The sequence below is a fragment of the Microtus ochrogaster genome, chromosome 8, assembly GCF_000317375.1.
Source record: "Microtus ochrogaster isolate Prairie Vole_2 chromosome 8, MicOch1.0, whole genome shotgun sequence".
NCBI classification, from domain to species: Eukaryota; Metazoa; Chordata; class Mammalia; order Rodentia; family Cricetidae; genus Microtus; species Microtus ochrogaster.
This window is the reverse complement of record NC_022015.1, coordinates 61,039,559-61,062,123: the sequence shown is the minus strand read 5'-3', so window position 1 is coordinate 61,062,123 and position 22,565 is coordinate 61,039,559. Positions and strand designations below refer to the sequence as shown.

The following is a 22,565-nucleotide window of genomic DNA, read 5'->3' as shown; positions in this document are numbered from 1 at the left end:
TGTCTGTCTGTCTGTCTGTCTTTTTTTCCCTGACACTTTCCAGTGGTTCTTTTGTGAAATTTCAAAGTTCCCCCCATTCTGTCTTGGCAATAAACTATTCTTTCCTATGTGGACTCTTCTTACTCGGGTCACCAAGATGCAACTTCCAGGCCATTTTCTTCACCCAACACTGTCCCTGGACCTTCCTTTGAGGCCTCATCATGTATCACAGCAGTTGGAGTGAAAAGATACAAACGATAGGAGTTCATATCCGATGTTTTCAGTTTGTTAGCTTTTGAACCCCCCCAAACTTTAGTTGCTTCATTTGGAAGGCATGCGATCCTGTATACTAACCTCTGGGATGGTTCTGAGACTAGAGAATAGGATGCCAAATTGTCTCCTGGAGACAGACTCATCAATAGTTAAGCATCAGTATGGGTAAGCACACAGAAGTTAAAAGAAAGCTGTGGCTTAAGCAACGAACTGTCAGGGGCCTCAGCGTGCAAGAGACAACATCTGTGTGGTTTACCACACATTTTCCCTGTGTTTCTTCCTGGATTCTGTGAAGTGGTTTCTTGTTAGAAGGATTCAGAAAGATGTGGCCCTTCCTCATCACAGGAAACTGTCACAGGAAACAGTGTCCCATGAGGGGCAGCCTTGGAAACTTTGCCTCTGGTTAAACAGATTCCAGGAGCTGCCTCTGGCAGGTCATCCGAGGTCTTTCTGCAGTGAGGTTTTTCCAGTCTCTTCACTCCTAACCAGAGACAGAAGTACCTGTTTGTCCACAAGACATGAGAGAGGTGGGGGAAGATAGCAAGCCTCCAGAGCCAATCCAGGTGGAAAGGAAGGAAACAATGTAAGCTGATCTGAACCAGCCCACAGGCAGGAGGAGCTTCACCGAATCAGGGGGAAATGGGTGTGATATCGCCAATTATTCATTTCCAATTTCACCATTTACATCTGCGGGAATATTCTGGAGAGAGAAAGGATCCCTGACATCCCCTCTGCCTGCATCAAGGGTCTCTATGTTCGTGATGCTTCATGCATGCTCCTCAGCCATCTTGACATTCTCTGTGGGGGACTTTGTATCAGATTCCTCTTAGAAGTTGGCCCTGATAACAGCTATACCTGTTTTTCAAGGCGGTAGCTTCTTCACATCTATGAATAGATTCAGTTTCAATAACATGGAAGGCAATGCAGCCACAGAGGGCACCGTCAATGATGTACTCCTGACAGAGAATCAGATAGGCGCTCTTGGAACTTGACCAAGAAGTGACATCACCGAGGGCCTTGGCAAATCTCCGGGAACCATCTTTGACCTATATTATTATCGTCGTTACCAACATTTCTTAATTGATTGCCAGGCTGGTCTGATCCGGGAAGAGCAGAAGCCTTAAAGAAAAGTCTCACACCACAATTTTCGTACAAATCAAAGCCAACTACATTCTTTGGATAACTTCTATAGCCACAGAGGGATCAAGTCTCGAACCCTGGACCGCCGTGTGTTCCTGGCTTCAAGGGTATATTGTTCCCTGAGACTGCGTTTGAAAGATAGCTCCTAGGTGAGTTGCCAACAAGGACGTGTTGGAGACAGCTCAAAATGGTTCGTTGGAGCCAGTTCCTATACAGACCTGCTCAGAGCTGACTTTTGAGAACTATCTTTTGGTTACTGGAAATCAGCAATGCTTGAAGTCTATATCACAGAAGCTGACAGATGTTGTACATCAAAGAGTTTTATTCCTTAAGATCTGGCTTCAAAATTTATCAGTTGCCTAGCAGTATTTGTTGCAAAAAATTTTGGATAGAGAAATGATGTGTTGTTTTAAAACACCAGGAGAAAACATAGTCTTAATTCAAAAATTACTTTGAGCTTTTAACAGAACATTGCAATAAGCCAAAACTTTATTATTTTTTCTAAGATGACTCTAAGGCTTTGAAGACAGGAACAGTTATGGTCAGCTCATCTTTCCATCTTTCCACAGCAATCTACTTCCTAGGTGTTCATGCTTGTAGACCTATTAATTGAATCATACAAATTCATCTTTATGATGGTACTGCATTGAAACGAAAAATATATGAAAAAATTATGTATCCTCCTCCAACTCCAAGGGCAGCTTTGACATCTGAGTTTGTGCTAAAGAAACCACTAATATATGCTTAAGAGGTGGGCGGCCTTGTAGATGGTACCGAGTCCGTCCCAGGCACCTGTTCCATCCTGTGTAAATACAAGAAGTATAAGGAGTTAGTCAGGTTGGGGTGGAAGTGTAGCTCTAAGGCAGAGATAATGCTTTGGACACGTAAGACACGGCCTGGGTTTCACTTCCAGCACGTATACGTTGTTTTTCTTTCCTGTTGTGCTCTCTGGTGAAAGGGCAGTTGCCAAAGTTCATTTTCCCAATGTCATATACACGGGGCCTGAGTGTGAACTACTCTGCTCTGTGACTAGAATCCCCTTAGTGACAAGGAAAGCCAATGAGAATTTTCTTTATGTCATTTTTTTTTTCAATCCATGGTTCTTTAATGTTTCTTATCTGGTCCAGATATATTCAACTAAGGGGACATTTCCTCTTGGAAAGTCTGAGAACCAGACTTTAAAGTCCAGAAAGAATGAGACCTTCATTCTGTGAGACTGAAGCTGTTGTATTTAAGAACTGAGTTCATTTGACATATATTTCTCATGCAGCCCTCATAGCAATCTTTTTATTAGTTAATTAATTTTTTGTCTAAATGTTTTTCATAAAATATATTCAATCATATTCTTTCTTTCTCCAACTCCTCCCAGATCCTCTCTACCTTCCTGTCTATACAACTTTGTGTTCTTTCCACTTTCTCCAAAACAACCCCACCAAACTCCTAAAAAAAAAAAAACCAAAAAAAAAAAAAAACGAAATCAAAACAAACTAACAACAATAAACAAACCCCACCAAAAAGAAATCAAAACAAAACAAACTTTGTACCACTTAAGTCATTTAGTTACTCAGAAACTATTTCTCAAGCACAGTCTTAAACAAAAACAAAAACAAAACACAGAGTCTGTTTTGTATTGGCCAACTTATGGACAAGAGGACTGGCCTGGAATATGGTGGACATACTCAGAAATGCTCCAGTGGAGAAAATGGATTCTCCCTTTCCTAGTAGGTATCAATTGCAAAAAGCTGCTTAGGGCTGGGACTACTTCCCCTTCTCAGTGCTGGGATTCTGTCTGGTTTGAACCTGTGCAGGTCCTATGTGTGCTCTCAGTCTCTGTGAGTTCATCTGTGTGTCGGTCCTGTTGTGTCTGGAAGACAATATTTTCTTGGTGTGACCACCACCTCTGCCTAGCTCTTACAACCTTTCCCTCTCTTCTTCTGCGTAGACCCCTGAGCCTTGAGGGAAAGGGCTTACTAAAGGCATCCCATTTAGGGCTCAGTGCTCCAAATTGAGGGCCACTCCTCAGTGCACACTGCCTGTGTTACTTTCCATCCATTGCAAGAAGAAACTCCTTTGATGAGGGTTACATAGTGTTATAATCTATAAGTATAGCAATATGCCATTAGGAGTCATTTTTTTTTTTTTGCTATGCTCCTTTAGCAGAAAATAGTATTAGCTTTTGCCCTAGGGTCAACAACCTATGTAGTCTCAGGTTTTAGTGACACTAACAGTATCTGGCATGGGTGTTATTCCCTGGAGTATTTAAATCCAATAAACACATGGTGGTTAATCCTACAGTGTTTGTGCCACTATTGCACCAGCATGGCTTGCAGGCAGATCATAAGGTTTGTAGCTGATAGCTTTTCTCCTCCAGTAGTAAATAAAGTACTTTCCAGTGCCATGAACACTAGTCAGTAAAGGTGGAGCTTCTAGTTGGGCACCAGCTTGATACTCCATATTCAATGACATAAATAAATTGCGTCTTCAGCAATAGGGTCTTACCCATCAGATTATGGAGAGTAACCAATAGTCTTGACAAGAGCGTGTGGCATTTGTTGTTTGTCTATGAGACCCCTTTGGCTAATGACTCAATAAAATGTAACCTGTTCTTGGCACTGGAGGTTTTACTTGTTGGCATAGGATGACTAGTTGGGGCATTGTCTCCATTTAAATTTCTTTTATATATGCTTATATTTAGGAACTATCTATCATATTAGGCATCTATATGACTTTTCATATATGTTAGTTGCCCCTCCCTATATTCTCTCCTTTACCTTGTCAAATATAAGCAAAAGGCCAATAATAACATAAAAATGCACAAAGCAAAATGAGACAGATATTTGACAAAAATACAACTGAGTTTGTTTTATGTTAGCCAAGTAATCCTGGGCTTGGGGCATGGCTGTTATTTCTTGTTGCTCTCCTAGAGTTTTCAAGTGTGCCATTCATTCTGATCAATGAGCTTTTCCAGGTTATTGTTGTTGTTTCAATGTGGGCACTCATGCTACCAGCTTTCCTCTTAGAACTGCCTTCATTGTGTCCCCTAAGTTTGGCATGTTCTGTATTCATTTTCATTCAATTATAAGAAGTTCTTTATTTCCTTCTTGATTTCTATCTTGGCCTGATTCTCATTCAACAGTGAACTAGCTGTTCAGCTTCTGTGAATTTGTATACTTTCTACCCTTTCAATTGTTGTTGATGTTTAGCTTTGGTCTACAACAGTCAGATAGGACCCATATATGCCTTGAGACTTGCTTTATATCCTAATAATTAGAGAAAGTTCCTTTGGCTTCTGAGAAGAAAGTATAATCTTTAGTGTTTGGGTGTAATGTTCTGGAGATGTCTGTCAGGTCCATATGATTTATGACTCCCTTTTTCCTGACCCCCAGGGACAGTGTTTCTCTATGTAAAAGACCTGGCTGTCCTGGAACTTGTTCTATAGATCAGACTGGTCTTGAATTTACAGAGATCTGCCTGACTCTGCCTCCTGAGTGCCGGTATTAAGGTGTGAGCCACCATGCCCAGTAATTTATGACATATTTTTAAACTCCAATATCTCTCTGTGTAGTTTTTGGTTTGACAGCCTATGTTTTTCATTTCCAATTTTATCTCTGTTTGGATTTTCTTTAGTTATTTTGTTTCTCTGTTAAGTCTACTTTCACATCTTGCATGTTTCTATTATTTTATTCAACTGCCTGTGTTTTGATTGTGGAATTTATTCATATATTCTTTGAACATATTCATGTTTGTCATTTTGAAGTCCTTCTCTTGTACTTCAGATAAATTGTCTTTCTCAGAGCCTATTACAATATGGCTTCTAGCAGAGGCATATTGTCTTGGTTGGTCATGCTTTTGCTTCTGCAGTGATATTTGGGTATCTTGAGTTATAATGTTTGGAGTGTTTCTAGGTGTGGATTTCTGGTCTTGTTTATGTTAGATGGGTTTTCTGTTTTGGGGATGCTATTGTCCCTTCTGAGTCCCAGGCAAATGTGGTGGCTGTGGGGTTCCTACTAGAGACTGAATGATTCTGGGTTTTAGCCAAGTGTGGCAGATGTGGGGTCCCTGGTGGAGAACTGTTCTGTGGGTTGCCGGGGAGTCACAAAGGAATGGAGATAGGCTAGAAAGCCGAAAGAAGCAGTGAGAAAGAACTAGATCCAAACCAAGAGGCTGAATCCCAAAGAGGTGGAGGTGGGCTGGGAAGAGGGGCTTAGACAGGCAGGTTGCACCAGGGCTGAGAGTAAATCTGGAGAGACCCGAATAAAGAGTAAGAGGGAGGATGAAGGTAGCCTGCCTGACTGCCAGCCTAGTGTAGGGGCTGGAGGTCATTGGAAGAGAGTGGTTCTACAGGTCAGAGGGGTGGCAAAGGAATGGAAGGAAAGGCTTAGAGGAGAAGTGGGGAAGAGCTAGGTATGCCTTGGGTTGGCACCAAGACACTGAGTCCCTCATAGCAATGTTTAGCAGATACTGTTGCCCATTTTACAGATGAGGGAACAAACTCAAATTGCTTTAACACTCTGAGACATCAAATCATTAGCTTTTTGTTGTTTAGACAGTGTAGCTTCCCTAGATCATGTATCCTGAAGGCAGCCGCTCCCCAGTTGACCTCATAGTTACAAAGAAGGAGCGGAAGTACATTTGCATATCTTTTGTTCCTGTTTTATGGAACAATTTGAGGTGTATTGGTATTAACTTTTTGAAAGTTTGATAGAATTCTGATTTTGGTAATTTGTATATTCTCTCTCTGCCTTTTAGTTAGTTTGGAGAAGGGTTTGTCAATCTTGCCGATTTTCTCAAAGAACCAACTCATTTCATTGATTCTTTGTTTTTGTTTGTGTTTGTTTTGTTTTTTGTTTGTTTCTGTTTTCTTGATTTTAGCCCTGAGTTTGATTATATCTTTTTTTATCTATTCTTTTTTGGGTATGATTTTTTTTTCTTTTTGTTCTAGAGCTTTCAGATGTGCTGTTAAATTGCTAGTATGAGAGTTCTCTAATTTTTTATTTAGGCATTTAGTGCTATGAACTTGTCTCTTAGATTTACCTTCATTGTGTCCCACAAGTTTGAATATGTTGTGTGTTCTTTGTCATTCAACTCTAGAAAGTTTTTATTTTCATTCTTAATTTCTATCTTCACTCATTTTTCATTCGGTAGTAACTTGTTCAGTTTTAATAAGTTTGTTAACTTTCTGTTGTTTCTGTTGGGTTAATATCCAGTTTGAATCAGTGATGGTCAGATAGGATTCAGGGTGTTATTACAGTTTTCTAGTATTTGTTGAGGCTTGTTTTGTGTCTGAATAAACGGTCATTTTTAAAGTTCCATGAGGTGCTGAGAAGAAGGTATGTTCTTTTGTGTTTGGGAGAAATGTTTGCAAGTATCTCTTAAGTCCATTTGATTTATAACAATAGTTAGCCCCAGCAGCTTTCTCTTTGCTTTTTTTCTGTGCATTGGTATTTAATACCCAACAGTAGGGTATTAAAGTCTCCCACTGTTAGTGTATGAGGGTCAAAATATGATTTTAGTTTAGCTGCATTTCTTTTATGAGCTCAAGTGCTTTTTTGTTTGATGCATAGATGTTAAGAATTGCAATGTCCTCTTGCAATTAATAGATTTTTCCTTTGATTAATATCTAGTATCCTTCCCTACTCTTCTAATTAATTTTAGTTTGAATTCTACTTTGTCAGATATTAAAATGACTGCATCAACTTGCTTCTAAGGTCTATTTGCTTGGGATATCATTTTTTATCCTTTAACCCCAAGGTGATGTCTATCCTTGATACCATAATTGTTTTTTGGGTGATGTAGCAGGATGGGTTTCTGTTTTTGTATCCATAATGTTAGTCTGTGGCTTTTATTGGTGAATTGAGATCATTGGAGTTGAGAGATATCAATGGACAGTGTTTTATTTCAGGTTTGACAGTGAGTTCCTGGCTACCCTGGAACTCACTCTGTAGATTAGACTGGTCTTGAACTCAGAGATCCACCTGCTTCTGCATCCCAAGTGCTGGAGTTGAAGGCATTCACTACCACAGACTGTGTATGATCATTTTTTTTCTTCCACTGAATTGTCTTGAACCATGATGAACTAACTTCTTTTGTTTTATTTTCCTCTCCAAATTCTTTACTTACCATTTAAACGTCAAGAAGTTGGATCTTGACTTATGGTACTTATGTCTCATTAACAATCAATACTGGGTCTGAGCTTCCTCGTGGCACTGACAAGTGGTGACTCTGCCCCTCGGATAGGGCCACACTGTCCAGCTGCAACAGTCCGTTATCCTCATAGTACCCTCAGTGCCCATTGTGGTTCTTTTACAGACTCTGTAGTCTCTCACACACTGCTTCAAAGAAAGGTGGCTGATGAGTGTGTCCACTTATTTACTTCCCTTTCATTACGAGAGTGATGCCGGCAGCCCTGGCCTCCCCAAGCATCGCTAATGCCCCGGGCCCTCTACAAACTCTCAGTTTTCTCTTTTCATTCAAAGGATTTTCAAGGATAACTCAGCCCTTCATCTGACTAAACTGGAGCAAGATTTTTAAAATCGAGTAACTTAGTTGCATGATGGCCGAAGCCATGGCTGGCTGAAGGCATCCTTACCCACGAGTGCTGGCAGGGCGGCGGGCACTCATGCCAGCTTTCTGATGTTGTCTCCTTCAGTGGCACTCTCAACATACCTTGTAAAACTGCTGCTGTCTCCATTTTGATGAAATAAAACACATTTTAAGCATCATGAGACAAGAGTGAAAGGTTTGAAAATGTTGGGGCTTTCACTATTCTTTCTATGTCTAAGGTTTCTATCTCAATGGTTGGGTCTTGCATGAAGCCTCCCCTCTGCCATTGCAAATCCCGCATCTCTAAAGAGAAGCTCAGCCAGGCTGGTTTGCCCTAAGCAGGAATACCAACCTTCCCATTGTTTATTCTGGCATCTATCTACTCTGACTGGGCAGAGCTGGCACTGGGAAGATCTGAGTAAAAATTTGAATAGTTTAACCCTCGAACTGACACATCAGAATGGGAAATATTCTGGTTTCAGATCATATCTTCAGTTCCATGTACTCATTTGCAAAATCAACAGGATTGGCAACTTGGTAACAGCCCCTGGCAAACTAGATTTATCAAATCTCTTATGGAAATACCAGTATAATTATCCAATTCCAAAGAATTTGTATCATTATGGTACATATAAGGGTTATTCCACCTGGGCATGACAGCTTGCCTGCTCTCTGATTAGCCCAGTAAATTAAACACGTAGTACCCTGCCTCACTAGCTCTGACTCAATTTACTTCCCAAAGCCCCATGACCTTAGTCCACAGGCTGAGGAGCTCAACCATGATGCAATCTGAGATGAACCCAGTCTGAAGGATCTGAGGAGAAATACAGGAACTGATTTTTATCAGAACTGAGCTGGCTGTGTTTGCCCCACGATGCATTACAGTAGATGGTGGCCTTATCTTATGCCTAAGGAGAGTGGATTTCATCAGCCTCCTTGAGAAATACCTGAATTCATCCCTGCAAAGTTTCCTTTTGTGCCACAAAAGTAGCGTGTGATTATTACAGGAGAAATTTAATATGATGAAATGGAATGAAAACTAAAAGTTTTCTCTAAATTTCCCCCTAGCAAACATTTATAGTGTCTTGAAATACATTAGTGTAGTTAGTTCTGCTGCTGTTGTCTTTGCATTTTCAATAGCTTTAGCATATTTACTTCTTTCTTATAAAGCCTAAAGTGGGGGTGGGTGGGGACATGTATTCTGGAGGAATGTGTTTCCCAATGAGGGTATTTTAGAGCTCAGAAAAAAAATGACAGGAATTAGCACCCACTTTAATTCCAGCACTCGGGAGGCAGAGGCAGGTGGATCTCTGAATCTGAGGCCAGCCTGGTTTACAGGGCAGGTTCCAGGAGAGGCAGGCCTACACAGAGAACCCTGTCTTGACAAACAGAAATAAGACAAACCAAACCATGGATTGCCACTCCAACAATTGGTTATAGTTCCAGGCTGAGTCATTTTGAGTCTCTTTCAGCTTTTTTCTCTTGCCACCAAGACCCATTTCCCTAAATACTGGTTGTTGTACTAGCTGTCTATCATCAGAATAAAAACGCTTGGGTACACTTAAGCAGTTCAAAAGTCCCATGCTATGAATAAGCCCCAGAGCCTCTCTCAGACGATAGAACTTTGATATTTTTCCCTGTGAATTTCTGTGAGCTGCAGATCTTTTATCTTTACTTCCTGTTCTTAACTATGTGTTACAGTTAAGGCTTCATCAACTGTTATGTTGAGTTAGAGAAATTTTGATACCTCTTGAGCTAAACGGATAACCATTTTATTGGAGGTGTTTGATAAACGGAATGACATTTGCAAAGGTGTATAGTTGAGCCGAGACGAGGAATCCTGAGGAACCATCTTCATCCACAGGCAGTATGATTGCATTAAGACAGACAAGAGGTTCGGTGTAGTAGCAAGTCCGTTCCTTAGTTGCCTAACATGGAAATGTTAATTTCTTATTATGAAAAGCGTATACCTGACCCGGTGAGTCTCTGAGGCTTGTTTCTTCCACCTGAGACCTGGCTCCTGGGATGCACTGCAATTCAGTTTTGCAGCGATGTAGAAGGAGAAACTAGATGGAACTCACACATTCTTCAAATATCATTGCCATTCGCTTCAGTCTAGAAGTGACATATGTCGCTGACACCCACAACCAAGCCCCTTGGCCTGTAACCGCCAGAGGGAAAAGCATTCTTTTGCTATATGTCCACGAAGGGATGGAGAACCAGATTTGAGTGAGCTCGGCACATTACCACGGTGACCACACGCAAGGAACTTCAGTTTGCCTCTTGGTGTTAACTGTATGACTTAGATGACCTCGGAATCCCCACCTCTTCTTGGAACCTCAGAGTCTAAATGTTTGATTTCTTCTGATAGTAGCTTTGGAAGTTGGATTACATTGTGTTCAGTAGCTTATTGTTACTCTGAGATTCTCATATCTATTAATAGCGTAAGGCACATGCTCATATTGCATGGTGACACTGAGAGCTCACAAGAGGACCAAGGACAGCTAAGCTTGTCCTCAGAATCTAGTTTGGCTATAATGACCTTCAGTTACTTATTCTCCCTGTGATAGTTTTGTTGTTCTTTATTTGATTTTTCAATTTAAATATCAACAAGTATAGGAATAATATTATCCTCCCAGAGTTCTGGGGCACTCGATGGGGGTAATTTGAATACTGTTCTTGGAACAGTGCCTAGCGTGTACTAAAAGCTCACTACGTTCATTTTACAGTGAGTTTTAAAGGTGTCTCTCCTTGTCCTACAGCTTTGCAAATGTCTACACGTAAGGTATCCACGGGCTATGACTGTTTTAATTATTGTCTGTCTTGTTTTGGTTAGGTAAGTCAGCCCAGCCCATGCAAATCTCTAATCTACTGACCCACAAAATGGAGTTATGTAGGAGACTTGGGGCTGAAGCTCAGCACCCCATATCTGTGCTTCATAAGCTACCAGCTTAGATCTTCCCTGGCTCCTTCTTGGCTCTGACATCTGAGATGGATCCTGCCTTCGGCCTCTTCAGGCTCCTGATTCCTGTCTGGTTCCCTTGCTCTGACTCATAGACTGATGTGGCCCCTAAACACGCAGGCACCCAACTTAGGTAGGTAACTCCAACTGTAGTCTCAGTTTCTCCAGATTCAAGGTCCACCTCGGTTTCTGGCTAACAGAGGAGCTTAGTGGTAGACAAGTGTCAGATAATGACCCTCTGATTTCCTCAGCTGTACCTCTTGAGCCTCTTCAGCCTTGGAGTGTTACATGCCATCTTGCCATTACCACCACGGCAAATGCATGAGAAATCTGCAGGGATTAGTCCCTCTGCAGGCAAGATCTCTCTAGGAGACCCATATAAGCAAGAATATTTTCCTCCCTTGTCCGAGGTTTTTATAGGAATCTCCTTGGAATGTAGAGGAACGGCCACACCAGGAGAGAATTTGAGAAGTGGCATGTGGTTCCCAAATAGGAGCTGGGTGACTAACTTTGATGGTCAGCTGAATTCAATAAAAAAAAATTCTTAGGGCATTATTGAAGTGCACCTTTGGGCATCTCTGTAAGGAACTTTCTAAAGAGGATTAATTCAGGAAGGAGACCCACCCTGCATAGGCAGCGTCATGCCAGGGACTCGGGGCCAGACTGAACCAGGGAGAAAACAGGAACCGGCCTGGTGAGTGTTGCCATTTCTCTCACTGGCTGCTGTTTCTTCCAGCTGGCCCTGCCCCCATGGCTCCCTTGCTAAGATACTGTACCCTCATCCTGGGAGCCAAAACAAATCCCTCAAGTTGCTTCTTGTCAGGTGGTGACAAATACAGATGTTGCCAGGCTCCCACTACCTTTTGCTTCTTGATGAATCTAATGTGGGCGGCAAGGGCTCTGTGCATGGCTGTAGATGGGTGTGCTCTAGGCAGGGAAGTGGGGGTTTCTCACCAGGTGCATCTTATCCCCAGGTCTTACTCCGCTCAGTACATGGGAAGCCATCATCCCCCTCCACCAGCCTCCACTCAGCCTCGCCTTTAGCTTTTGTGTCTTAGAAAAATTGTTTGAGTCCAGCCAGTTCTGGATACTGTCAGGCTGTCTCCTGACTCTCCCTCTTTTCTCAAGTTTTGTCAAAAGACAATGTGGCGCTTTTCCCATAGGCCCACGGTCTAAGCAGGGGATGCCAAGCCGCCAAGATTTATAGAGTGGGCAAGAGTTAAACGAAAAGATATTGTCACCCTGTCTCTGGAATGATGATAAATGCAGCTGTTGCCTGTTTCCTTCCCATCTGCCTTTGCAATCTTGTATGGCAAACATGTCACATTTGTCTCTGACAAAAGGAAACAAATTCTTATCTGTGGCTTTGGAGAAGGATAAATCACCAGAGAATAATTTCCAAACACTCTGGAAAAGGTTATACAGATCTCCAGGGCTGATCACAAGTGCGGAAGTGGGGAGGTTTTGCAATTCCAATTTTATCTCCTCTCACTGGGCAGCTTCTCAAAGCTCAGCAGGGAGATCTTTGGAACCCAGCAGAAGACAGGGGCTAAGAAAAGATAACTATGCCGTAGGGGTTTAGAGGCACAGAAGCTACCACTCGAGACAGTCACACAGTGTCACAACTGACATTTGGTTATAAAATTAGCAAAGAACTTTAAAAAATTGTATTATCCTATGATGTTTTAACAAGATATGTTCTTGTTAGGTTTTCTTGTTCTAAGACGGAAAAATAAATCCCAGAGTGTTTAAAGAAACCAATATTAACCTTCAGATTCAAGTCCCAGCCGCTCCCATGCCCCAAATGGCTCCGCTTATCTTTTTCCTTTGCATCCAAGGCAGAGCTGGAGTCAGCTGGGGGGACTCTCCAACAACACTGGTCATTTCTCTCATTTATTTAAAGCTAGAGGCTTCTCAGTGCCTACTGGTGTCTTTAGGGCGCTACACTGACTTGGTAAATTTTCTAGGGTGGTTAGTGTGTTCTTTCATGTTCTATACCTTCTGCTCCCTGGTGCTAGGGTTCTCATTAGGTCTTTGCTCAGGGACTTGAGCTTCCCACTGCATGGTAGAATGTCCCTAACTGTGATCCCAGACTCATTGTAGGATAAGTGTAGCATGTGGCCTTAAATGGGACATCCAAATTCCAGATTGCAAGAGCAGGGCTTTCTCTTGCAGATCAAGGTTAAACTGATACAAGTGAAAAGGTGAATCTACAGTTAAGCTAAAATCTTCTGGGATTCAAAGCAATTTTTTCCCCCATCCCTGTGCAGTCTCTGTGAGCTGGTAATGTACTACAATGTCAGCCCATTTAAAATTAATTTATTTTATGAAAGTTTACTGTGTCAAACTGCTCATCACTTTACATTTTAAAGATCAGCCCAGAGTACCTTGGAAGGCGGCTCAGTTAGTAAAACGCATGCTATGTAAACATGAGGACCCAAGAGGAATCCCCAATACCCACTTAAAGAGCTAGGCATGGTGCCCTGTGTCTGGAAACCTGCTGTTAGACTGTTAGAGATACTGAGATAGGCAGGTCCCTGGGGCTTGATGGCCAGCCAAGTGCAATCAGTGAACCTCAGGTCCCAGTAAGAGACCCTGCCTCAAAAAACAAAGTGGATGATTTCTGAGAAATGTCATACAAAGTTGACTCCTGCCTACACATACCACACACAGTGTATGTATATTGAACATACATATACATACCGCTTCCTCCAAATGTTCCCAGAAACCGTCTGACGTGAACAGAATCTACTGCTTAGAAGGCAGACATTTTTCAAGGAGTGAAAGGTCCAGCACTTGCTTTTATGAGGCTGATCTTGGACTGTTTTTAGTGGGGGCATTTCAGAGACTCCCCCAGGGAGCTTAGAAGCAAAGGATTTTCACAAGGCTGCCATAACACTGGAATCTCTGCATAGGCTAAAGACCAAGGGTTGAGGCTGAGCTCTTGGACCCAGTTTAACCTTTAGAGTTTAGCTGCTCAGAGACAGAGCACGTGGGTCAGAGTTGTGGAAAGAGAAAACAGCCAGGAAGCTCCTAGAAGGTCATGTTGCCGTGAGACAAAGCAGCAGGACTCATGCCCCTGACCCGGCGTCTCTCCAAATGGCTCAGTCCTGATTCTAGTCTCATGGCAGTGCATCTGACAGGCAGGTCCTCATCCGTGATGGCAGAATAGGCAGGTGCGGGGCCAGCATCTGGGATTGGAATGGAAACTGAGTGAAGCCTTCTGTTTCATCTGCTATTACCTGAAACCTGTCTGCCCTGCCAACCAGCATATCAAACAGAGCTTGTTTCTCATGCCTCTGTCCTGTCCTCCCACCCATCCATGCATCCGTCCACCCACCCACCCATCCATCTAAATTAGTCTTTTTTTGTTTGCTTTCTTCTATTCTCTTAAAAACCAATTCTGTTTCAGAATTATTTCAGGACAACAACCACAACAAAATTTCTTCAGAAACATAACCACAACATCATTACCATACTAACATTTTAACAAAACTCTTTAATAGCCTGTGATGCCTAGACAGTATTCAGCTTTCCCGAATTGCTTCAGAACTTCAGGGGAAACACACATCTGCTTTCTCTTAATCAGATTCCAAGTGACGCTGGCTTGGTGTTTACGGTGTCTGATGCTGCTCTGACTCTTTGGGCTCTGGTACTCTGTGCTGTCCCTCTCCTTCCTTCTCCATCTCTCCTGATCATCATCAAGGCTTTCTTGTCCTTCCCTCCCCCAGCCCTAGTGGGTTCTTTCCACTCTTACTGCCCCTCCTTTCCTCACATCTGCATTTATAGAACCCAGCTCACTGTTCAGTATCGGGCAGCCTGGCCTTTTCTGGCTGACTCAGCATATTGGTCCTGTCACACAGTCTCTTGTGTTTTTGTGTTGTCTATAAAGCAAGCACTCAGATTTAAGTTTAACTTAATGACAAAACTTTTGAAAGTGAGTTTTGAACATTACCCAGAGACTTGCCAGATCTCTGTGCTGAGTCTTTTTCATGTCCTGTCCATTTCTTAGATGGTGAGGAAATGTCTTTTACCAATTACTTGACTCTTCCAGAGTAGATTTGTACAGAAAAAAAAAAAAAACAAACAGAATAGGTTTTTTTATTTCCGAAATCACCCCTCAATTATCTCCTTTCTTCCTTTCTTCCTTCCTTCTTTCCTCCCCCACCTTATTTCTTTGTGCTATCAGCTATTAGAAAGGAGAATTTGTTCCTTAGGGTCTTTTGAGAAATGATGGTTTGACAGGATGCTGAATGTCTGTGTCTGCAGCACAGTGATGAAATGCTGTGGATTACAGCATTAGCTTGTGTGACCCATCAGAGGGTAATGACAAAGAAGTGGAGATGCTGTCCTGATTTTATTAGTTCACATGAATTGAAATATTACATTGTACTTCATAAATAAGAACAATTATTATGTTAATCACAAAAAATCTAAAATATTATATGAGATGAAAATGCCTACCACCATTATGAGATCATAGATTCAGACGTATTTGTTTCTTCCCATTCTAAAATTATTTTAAAACTAACTATCAGTCTTAGATTAGGAACTTTTTTAGTTCTTTTGGCACAGTTCTAATAATCTTGATGACTTTCTTGATAGAGATTTAGTTCATGTAATTCCTGTCTCTCTAAGGATATTTGGTTTCTTGAGCAAGAAATGATAGAAAGGAAAATATGGATGCCATTGGAAACAGGTGCTTTCTTAAACTAGTTCAATTTCTAATTATTTTAAAATTGCTTAAAAAATAAAAGGCTGTGACTGTCAATGTAGCATATATGAAGTCAGTACCTTGCCTGTTGAGGCCCAGAAGTGAAAGACATAAGTAACATATTGTGAAAATTTGGGACCTGGAGAGATGGGTCAGTTGTTAAGAGCGCTTGCTGCTTTCCCAAAGGACTTGAGTTCAGTTCCCAGTGTGCTTAGCAGGCTGCTCACCAGTAATCCCAGTTCCACGGAATATGGCACCCTCTTCTGGCCTCCACTGGCACTTGTGCACATGTGATGCGCGGGCGCCATGTTAATGGCTACAGTTTAGGTGTGGACAGATTTCCCTCCAGTTTGTATGGGAACTACAGCTATCAGCAGTCTGCATTCTGAGGCTCCTTTGCGCTCCAGGCTTGAACCTGCCTTGATGGCTGACAGAAAGCTTCATAGCAGGCCCATGTAGCCCTAAGAATTTGATCCATGCTGGAGCAGTTAGATGCCATCTTTCAGGACTCAAAGACCAAAGAAAGAGCATAGTGCCCTGAAGTAACTGGAAAGTACCCATCTCAATGGCAGGTTCTGGAGCCCCTGCTCTGATATGTGCAGAACTGTTCCTCCTGAGAAATCTCATCTCCCCTCCCTCTCCTCCTGCGGCTTACCTTAGCTACCTTTAAGAATTTTAACCTAAGCAGGGCGGTGGTGGCGCACGCCTTTAATCCCAGCACTGGGGAGGCAGAGGCAGGCGGATCTCCGTGAGTTCGAGGCCAGCCTGGTCTACAAGAGCTAGTTCCAGGCCAGGAACCAAAAGCTACAGAGAAACCCTGTCTCGAAAAATAAAAAAAAAAAAAAAAAAGAATTTTAACCTAAATACACCAACTAAAAAACCCCTCGTTTGCTGCCATTACTTAAACTGTTCCTTTTTTTTTTTTTTTGGTTTTTCGAGACAGGGTTTCTCTGTGGATTTGGAGCCTGTCCTGGAACTAGCTCTTGTAGACCAGGCTGGTCTCGAACTCACAGAGATCCGCCTGCCTCTGCCTCCTGAGTGCTGGGATTAAAGGCGTGCGCCACCACCGCCCAGCTAAACTGTTCCTTTTTGCAGTAGCAGACAGCATTAAGATTCATCACTTGGTGATCTGTCTAGAGGCATTTACTTGTAATTCTAGAGACCTCTGTCATTTCTAACTCTGCAAAGGATCAGACGGCCTGCAAGCTGCTACCTAGACCTTGAATTTAGGAGGAAGAAAGGGAATCCAAACAGGGGGTGAGCCTGTGCCACAGGCCATTGTTTAGCTTCCCACTTGCATAGAAGACAGTATTTAAGGAGAAGAAAAACAGTCCCTTTCTTCTTTACAAAAGTGATACAGGGCTGTTACAGAAACCACCAAGGGATGAAAAGAATGAAAACAAAAGCTACCATTAATCACTAGATAATTACTTCAATTTTGCCATCTGTTCTTCTGTCTGTTTGATCTTTATCATGTGCTATTGCAAACTTGAGATAACTTAATATTTGGTGTCATTGGAACTTCTCAGTTCGTCAGTTCTATAATACTACCGTCGTGGTAACTATTTTAAGACAGGCTCTTGGAACATACTGCAGACTGGTCTCTAATGCTTGGTGTACAGTACTGTGCCTTGCTTTCAACATAATTTTGAATATCTATATTATTTATGAATCACATTCTTGTTTAATTTGGACTTTCTGTTTTGCTGCAAGGGCCTGAAACCCAAAACATTAAAATCACTGTTTTGTTCTGAAAAAGGTATAAATATCCCTCAGTGGTTCCCGTAGCCCACACCCATGCCCAACAACTTCCATTTTCTTCCAGCTCACAGGCTGAATAAATACAGGAGATAAATATTTTCAGCGATGTGGGTTGCAGTTCTTGTCGTCAGAACTTGTCATACTGGAAGAGTTGCATTAAGATCGAAATGACCTTCGGTCTAACAGGCCTTCTGCAGCATTTGCCTCCAGAAGCAGGCAGGTTCAGGAGAGTGTGCGAGTGTGCGTGTAAGCATTCTGTAATCAATGCACTTTAGTCACTCACATCCTCCCGCTGCGGCCACAGGTATGCTAATGAGGCCCAGGACTTGACTATGGAATCTTTCCTCAGTAGATTTGGGAACGCATTGAGCAATCAGCCTCATAACCTGCAAGGGACAAGGAGCAAGATTCTTCATGACCATTTGCTCTCCTGGGAGGTCAACACTGCTTTGATTCCCAGAATCAGGTAAGAATGACTTTTGGTTTTTTGTCTCAATGGGGAGAGATGGAAAGGAATCATAGCTCATATCGTATTACCTAAGACCTGGGTAACATCTGGAAGCTCCACCTGGTTTGCATAGTTTTGAAAGCTCATTTGTGCCCAATTGTTAATTTTTTCATAGTTGTCTCCTTGAAAAGCAGATCTTTGCGGTGCTATGACAGATAGCTACACTTGCTGGCTTCTGCCCGATCAAGGGAGCCACTGTGAAATCCAGACTCATTTAAGATGCAGTGAGAGAGGTGTGGTGCCTTATGGAATATCTGCATTCTGAAGACAGACAAGACAGCTGCCTTCATGTTTGATATGAGACTTTATTAATCAATGCTGGAAGTAAACAGGGGTACTACAAAGTTTATGTCCTGGAAGGGGGTGGTAAAGTCAGCTGACATAGTTGAAAAAGAATGGGATGTGTTAGCACATTCGTGGGAGATAAACAGAGTGGGGAAGCTTAGGGGGTAAAGCACTCAAGAGCCAGTTAAGCCTAGAGCAAGTGAGTTCTTGCTTTGTGTAGAGGGTTGATAGAGTAAATCCAACACACACGCACAGGGACACATAAACACAAACACACACACATTATCTGTGTTTCACAGGCAAGCTGTGACCACATTTATATATACAGTCTACATTCTGATGCTCTAGGGTTGAGATGCCCAGTTGTTCCTCATCTGGATACAGAAGAAGCACCTAGAAATAGCTTTTTAAACAGTTATTTAAATTTTTATATTTATCTTATTCATTTTATAGATATATCATTTATATTATTTGTTATATGTTAGCTATGTAAATATATATTATCCATTATTATATATTACTCAAATATATTAAGTATTTATTAAAATATTTTTTTAAAAAAATGCTGTAAGCAAGTATTAAATATAATGGGCTTAAAATCTGTTACTGAAATAGCATCTAGTGATTGGCAAATCTCCTTAAGTAAAGAGGTCCAGAAGTATGTTTTAGAAGTGTTTCCTGATTCTCAAGACTGATGAGGGGGATTGGGACCAAGGCACAGACCTAACTAGTCTTGTCCTAGAATGGAGGTGCCTCTGACATTGGTATTGAGGATGAGCATAGTCACAATGAAAGAAGGAGAAAATAAGAAATAATAAGAAAACGCGTTCCTGTCTTTCTGTCATTTCCTTGCTCTCTCCAACCCAGAAATTTCTGCTTTTCAGTTGATTTTTTACCTTGAAGCCCAAGGATTACACAATTCAATAAGTAAAGAAACCAGGAAGCGATTAGGTGGCTCAGGCCCTTGGGTAGGGATTAACAGGGAGAGAGGACCTGGCACACCTGAAGGCAGCAGCTGCTGCCATATTTTGGAACTATATTTGGGTGAAATGCCAACTTCCGGATTTATTAAGTGTAACTTCTATCTTAACAGAATCTGACAATGATATCGTTTAGCTTATCTGAATGCAGCTATCTTGTCATTTTAAAACAACAAGAGAAACTCTTACGTGACCAGTGTCTTAGCCAGAAGCTGCTGCTTTGGAGGCCAAGTCCTGGAAGTTCAACCCCATATGACTGCTTGAGCTTCCTAAAGCACAGGTTAAGCAAACAGGTTCCGGCTGGAGATGGCTCACTGATTAGAGTGCTGTTTGCTTTTGCAGAAGCCCTTGACTCAGTTTCTAGCACCCGTATAGTGGCTCACAGCCATCCTTAATGTCCCTTCTGAGGAATTTGACTTGTGACCTACTTGAGGACCAGGCACATGTGTGTTACACATGCAAATATGATGGCAAAACCCTCACACATATAAAATAAACAAATCAACCCCCTCCCAAATTTAATGAACAACTGCTCCAAAAAATCTCACCCTGGTTTGTAATAACCCTCTAACAGCCAACCCCGAGAGGGATGCCGCCTTTACTGTGTGACACGTAGTAATAAAGAAAATCATTGCACACTTAATTCCATCTCGGGAGCAATGCAGACAGTATAACATCTCATTTTATGGAATTCTATAACATGGATCCTAAAATGATCACCATGTATCTGTGGCTGAGTATGTAAGGTTTCCCTGTAAGGGGAAAGTAAGAGACTTCAACCTCATGGCTAGACTTCAGAAATTAGTTTTAAAACACCAGGTCTTATTTCTTCTCATATTGTAGAGGATTCTCACTCCCAAGGTCACTTTGGGTGATGATAAATTCTTCTGAAATATTGTAAAGGAGATGGTAAAGTGGTACTTTTCTGGAAAACAGGAGTTAAAGTTATGAGACATCTTTTGATCACTGAAAGAGATTTTTTACTAATTCCTGGCTTGAGCCACCAATCTCCTTTTCTGCACCAGGATGTAAGTGAAGGTGACGACAGAGTTTGAACAGTAACGTAGTGGGTTTCACCTCCATCTGGACAAGATCATGCTTCTTTTTCTTTATTATTTTTTTAAATAAATTTATCTGGGAGTGGTAGTACACTCCTTTAATCTCAATACTTGGGGAGGCAGAGGCAAGTAAATCTCTGTGAGTTCAAGGCCAGCCTGGTCTACAAAAAGACACTGTTTCCATAAATCAATAAATAGTCTACATTATTTTATTATGTGTCTAACTGTTTGGAATGCAAGTATGTCTGTATTACTTTCATGTCTAGTGCCCTGAGAAACCACAAGAGGATCTCAGATGACCTGGGACTAGAGTTGCAGATGGTTGTGGACCCCTGTGTGGCTGCTCACAATCAAACCTGGGTCTTCTGGAAGAGCAGCCAATACTCTTAAGCATGGAGCCACCTCTCTAGGCCCTGGACAAGATGATTTTACTTGGTCTGTAAACATAGCTCTAAGTCAGCCAGCCTCCCGCAGAGTTCAAGTAGTGAGTTGCTTATCAGTCACACTACAGACAGACAGACAGAAGCACTCTTAGCGCACACTTGTGTGTAAATCCATAGGTTTTTTTTTTTTTGCCACAAACAAAAGAGGTATGGTATTGCCAAATGAATTTTTCTTCAGATGTCAGTGTCAAATCGTAGGAGTTGTTACCAAGAGGATCAGTGAGCTGAGAAAGATTTGGAAAGTATATCCAGGCTTTTCAAACGAGTACTTTATGTGTTGGCCTTGGTTTCAAAGGATTTGTGTCACGGAGCCAGAGGTGAGTGTGTTCTGTGCTTGCATCTTGTTCTAATCTACTGAAATGGAAGCGATATCTATGACCACGTAGTCTCCAGCAGCTTGAAGCGCGTGCTTGTGAATCTGTGATTCCTTTTCCTGCTCTGTTTTGTCTTAGGAGAAATGGCAAAGCGTACCTTCTCCTCCTTGGAGGCATTCCTCATTTTCCTGCTGGTAATGATGACAGTCATCACTGTGGCTCTTCTCACCCTCTTGTTCGTCACCAGTGGGACCATCGAAAACAACAAAGGCAAGCATTTGGGGCTCTTCTGAATGTCCTTCCGAGACCTGTAGGATATTTCTTGACGGGTGGGCGGCACCAAGCTCTAAATTGGTATCTTTCTGCTTCAGCTGCCTGTGACAGCCTGAGCTGTCATCTCCCACTGCACTGAGTTACGTTTTCTGCAAAGACAGCAGCTTTTATCACCTTTACCTTTGTCCGCAAATGGCCAGATAACAAACAGATACACAAGTCCTCCTAGCTTTTCTGTTGATGTACTCATAGTTCAAAGTCCTTCTGAGTCTAGTAAGTCCACCTTTTGCTGCTAGGCCTTCAATCTTTACCTGCCTGTTGGTTGGCGTACTCTTCTACTGGGAGCAAAGTAGAAACCAATCAAGCCATCCTAAAACAATGAAGGCAGGTTGTCAGCCTCAATCCCTACAAGTGCTGATCGGTCGTTCTGCCTACAAGGTGCACCTTAGCATGCCATCATATTAGATTAACTCGCCTAAGATTTTGAGAGGCGATAGAAATTGTTTTGTTTAGATAGTGCCTGATTTTCTTGCTGCAATGTAGGAAGCAAGTTTGGTTCCTGAATGTAACGTAGGCTGCATTTCCAGGTAATATTATCATTGGGCCATTGGTGGGGCCTCTATTTCAGGGCAAAGATACATGGCTATTAACTGAATAGAGAAGATTGATGAGGGCTTAATGTTTTGATCACATTAGAGAGAGAGAGAGAGAGAGAGAGAGAGAGAGAGAGAGAGAGAGAGAGAGAGAGAGAGAGAGAGAGAGGTGGCCTCAGGTAAAGTGGCAAAGGAGCCATAAGTTTTCTCTAGTGTCCTCAGTTGTAGCCTCTTCTTTGTTTGCAGTGTCCTCCTTACCACATCTTGGCACTGCAGATTCTCTGCAAACACAAAGGAGTAGGGTTCTCTGTTGCAGTGGTGGGCAAAGCCGACTCCTGGACAACTAGAAATGAAATCATCCCAAGACTTACCATTGCTCAGTCAAAATGGTTCCTAAAATTAGTGAGATGGAGACTCCGGGGTTATTAGAAGCCACAGCATATTCTCATAAATGGCTACTCTTTTCTTGGTGTGTGTGTGTGTGTGCGCGCGTGCGCGCGAGCACGTGCACCCTCTTGCACACACACTGTGGTATAATGGTTTGGTGGTGCAGTTTAATAAGAATTCTATATAATTTTTTCATCTATTTTCACAAAATTCTTTTTTTTCCAGTTCATGCATTTTAATATAAGTTTTCAATATATTTTGGGGTAAATATTTAATTTACTTTTGAGATATAGGTTTTTTTTCTTTTTTTTTTTATTGAGAAAAAAAAATTTCCGCCTCCTCCCAGCCTCCC

At 41.9% G+C, this 22,565-nt stretch overlaps 1 protein-coding gene across 1 annotated transcript in view; it reads left to right on the top strand.

Annotated features, from left to right (window-relative positions):
* Window positions 1–22,565, top strand: part of Asah2 (N-acylsphingosine amidohydrolase 2) — a 94,129-nt gene that overhangs the window by 13,373 nt on the left and 58,191 nt on the right. The window contains exons 2-3 of the mRNA XM_005352140.3: window positions 17,722–17,838; window positions 21,099–21,230. Of these exons, the coding sequence (XP_005352197.1) occupies window positions 21,104–21,230 (127 nt within the window). The 5' untranslated portion in view covers window positions 17,722–17,838; window positions 21,099–21,103. The remainder of the gene's footprint in view (window positions 1–17,721; window positions 17,839–21,098; window positions 21,231–22,565) is intronic.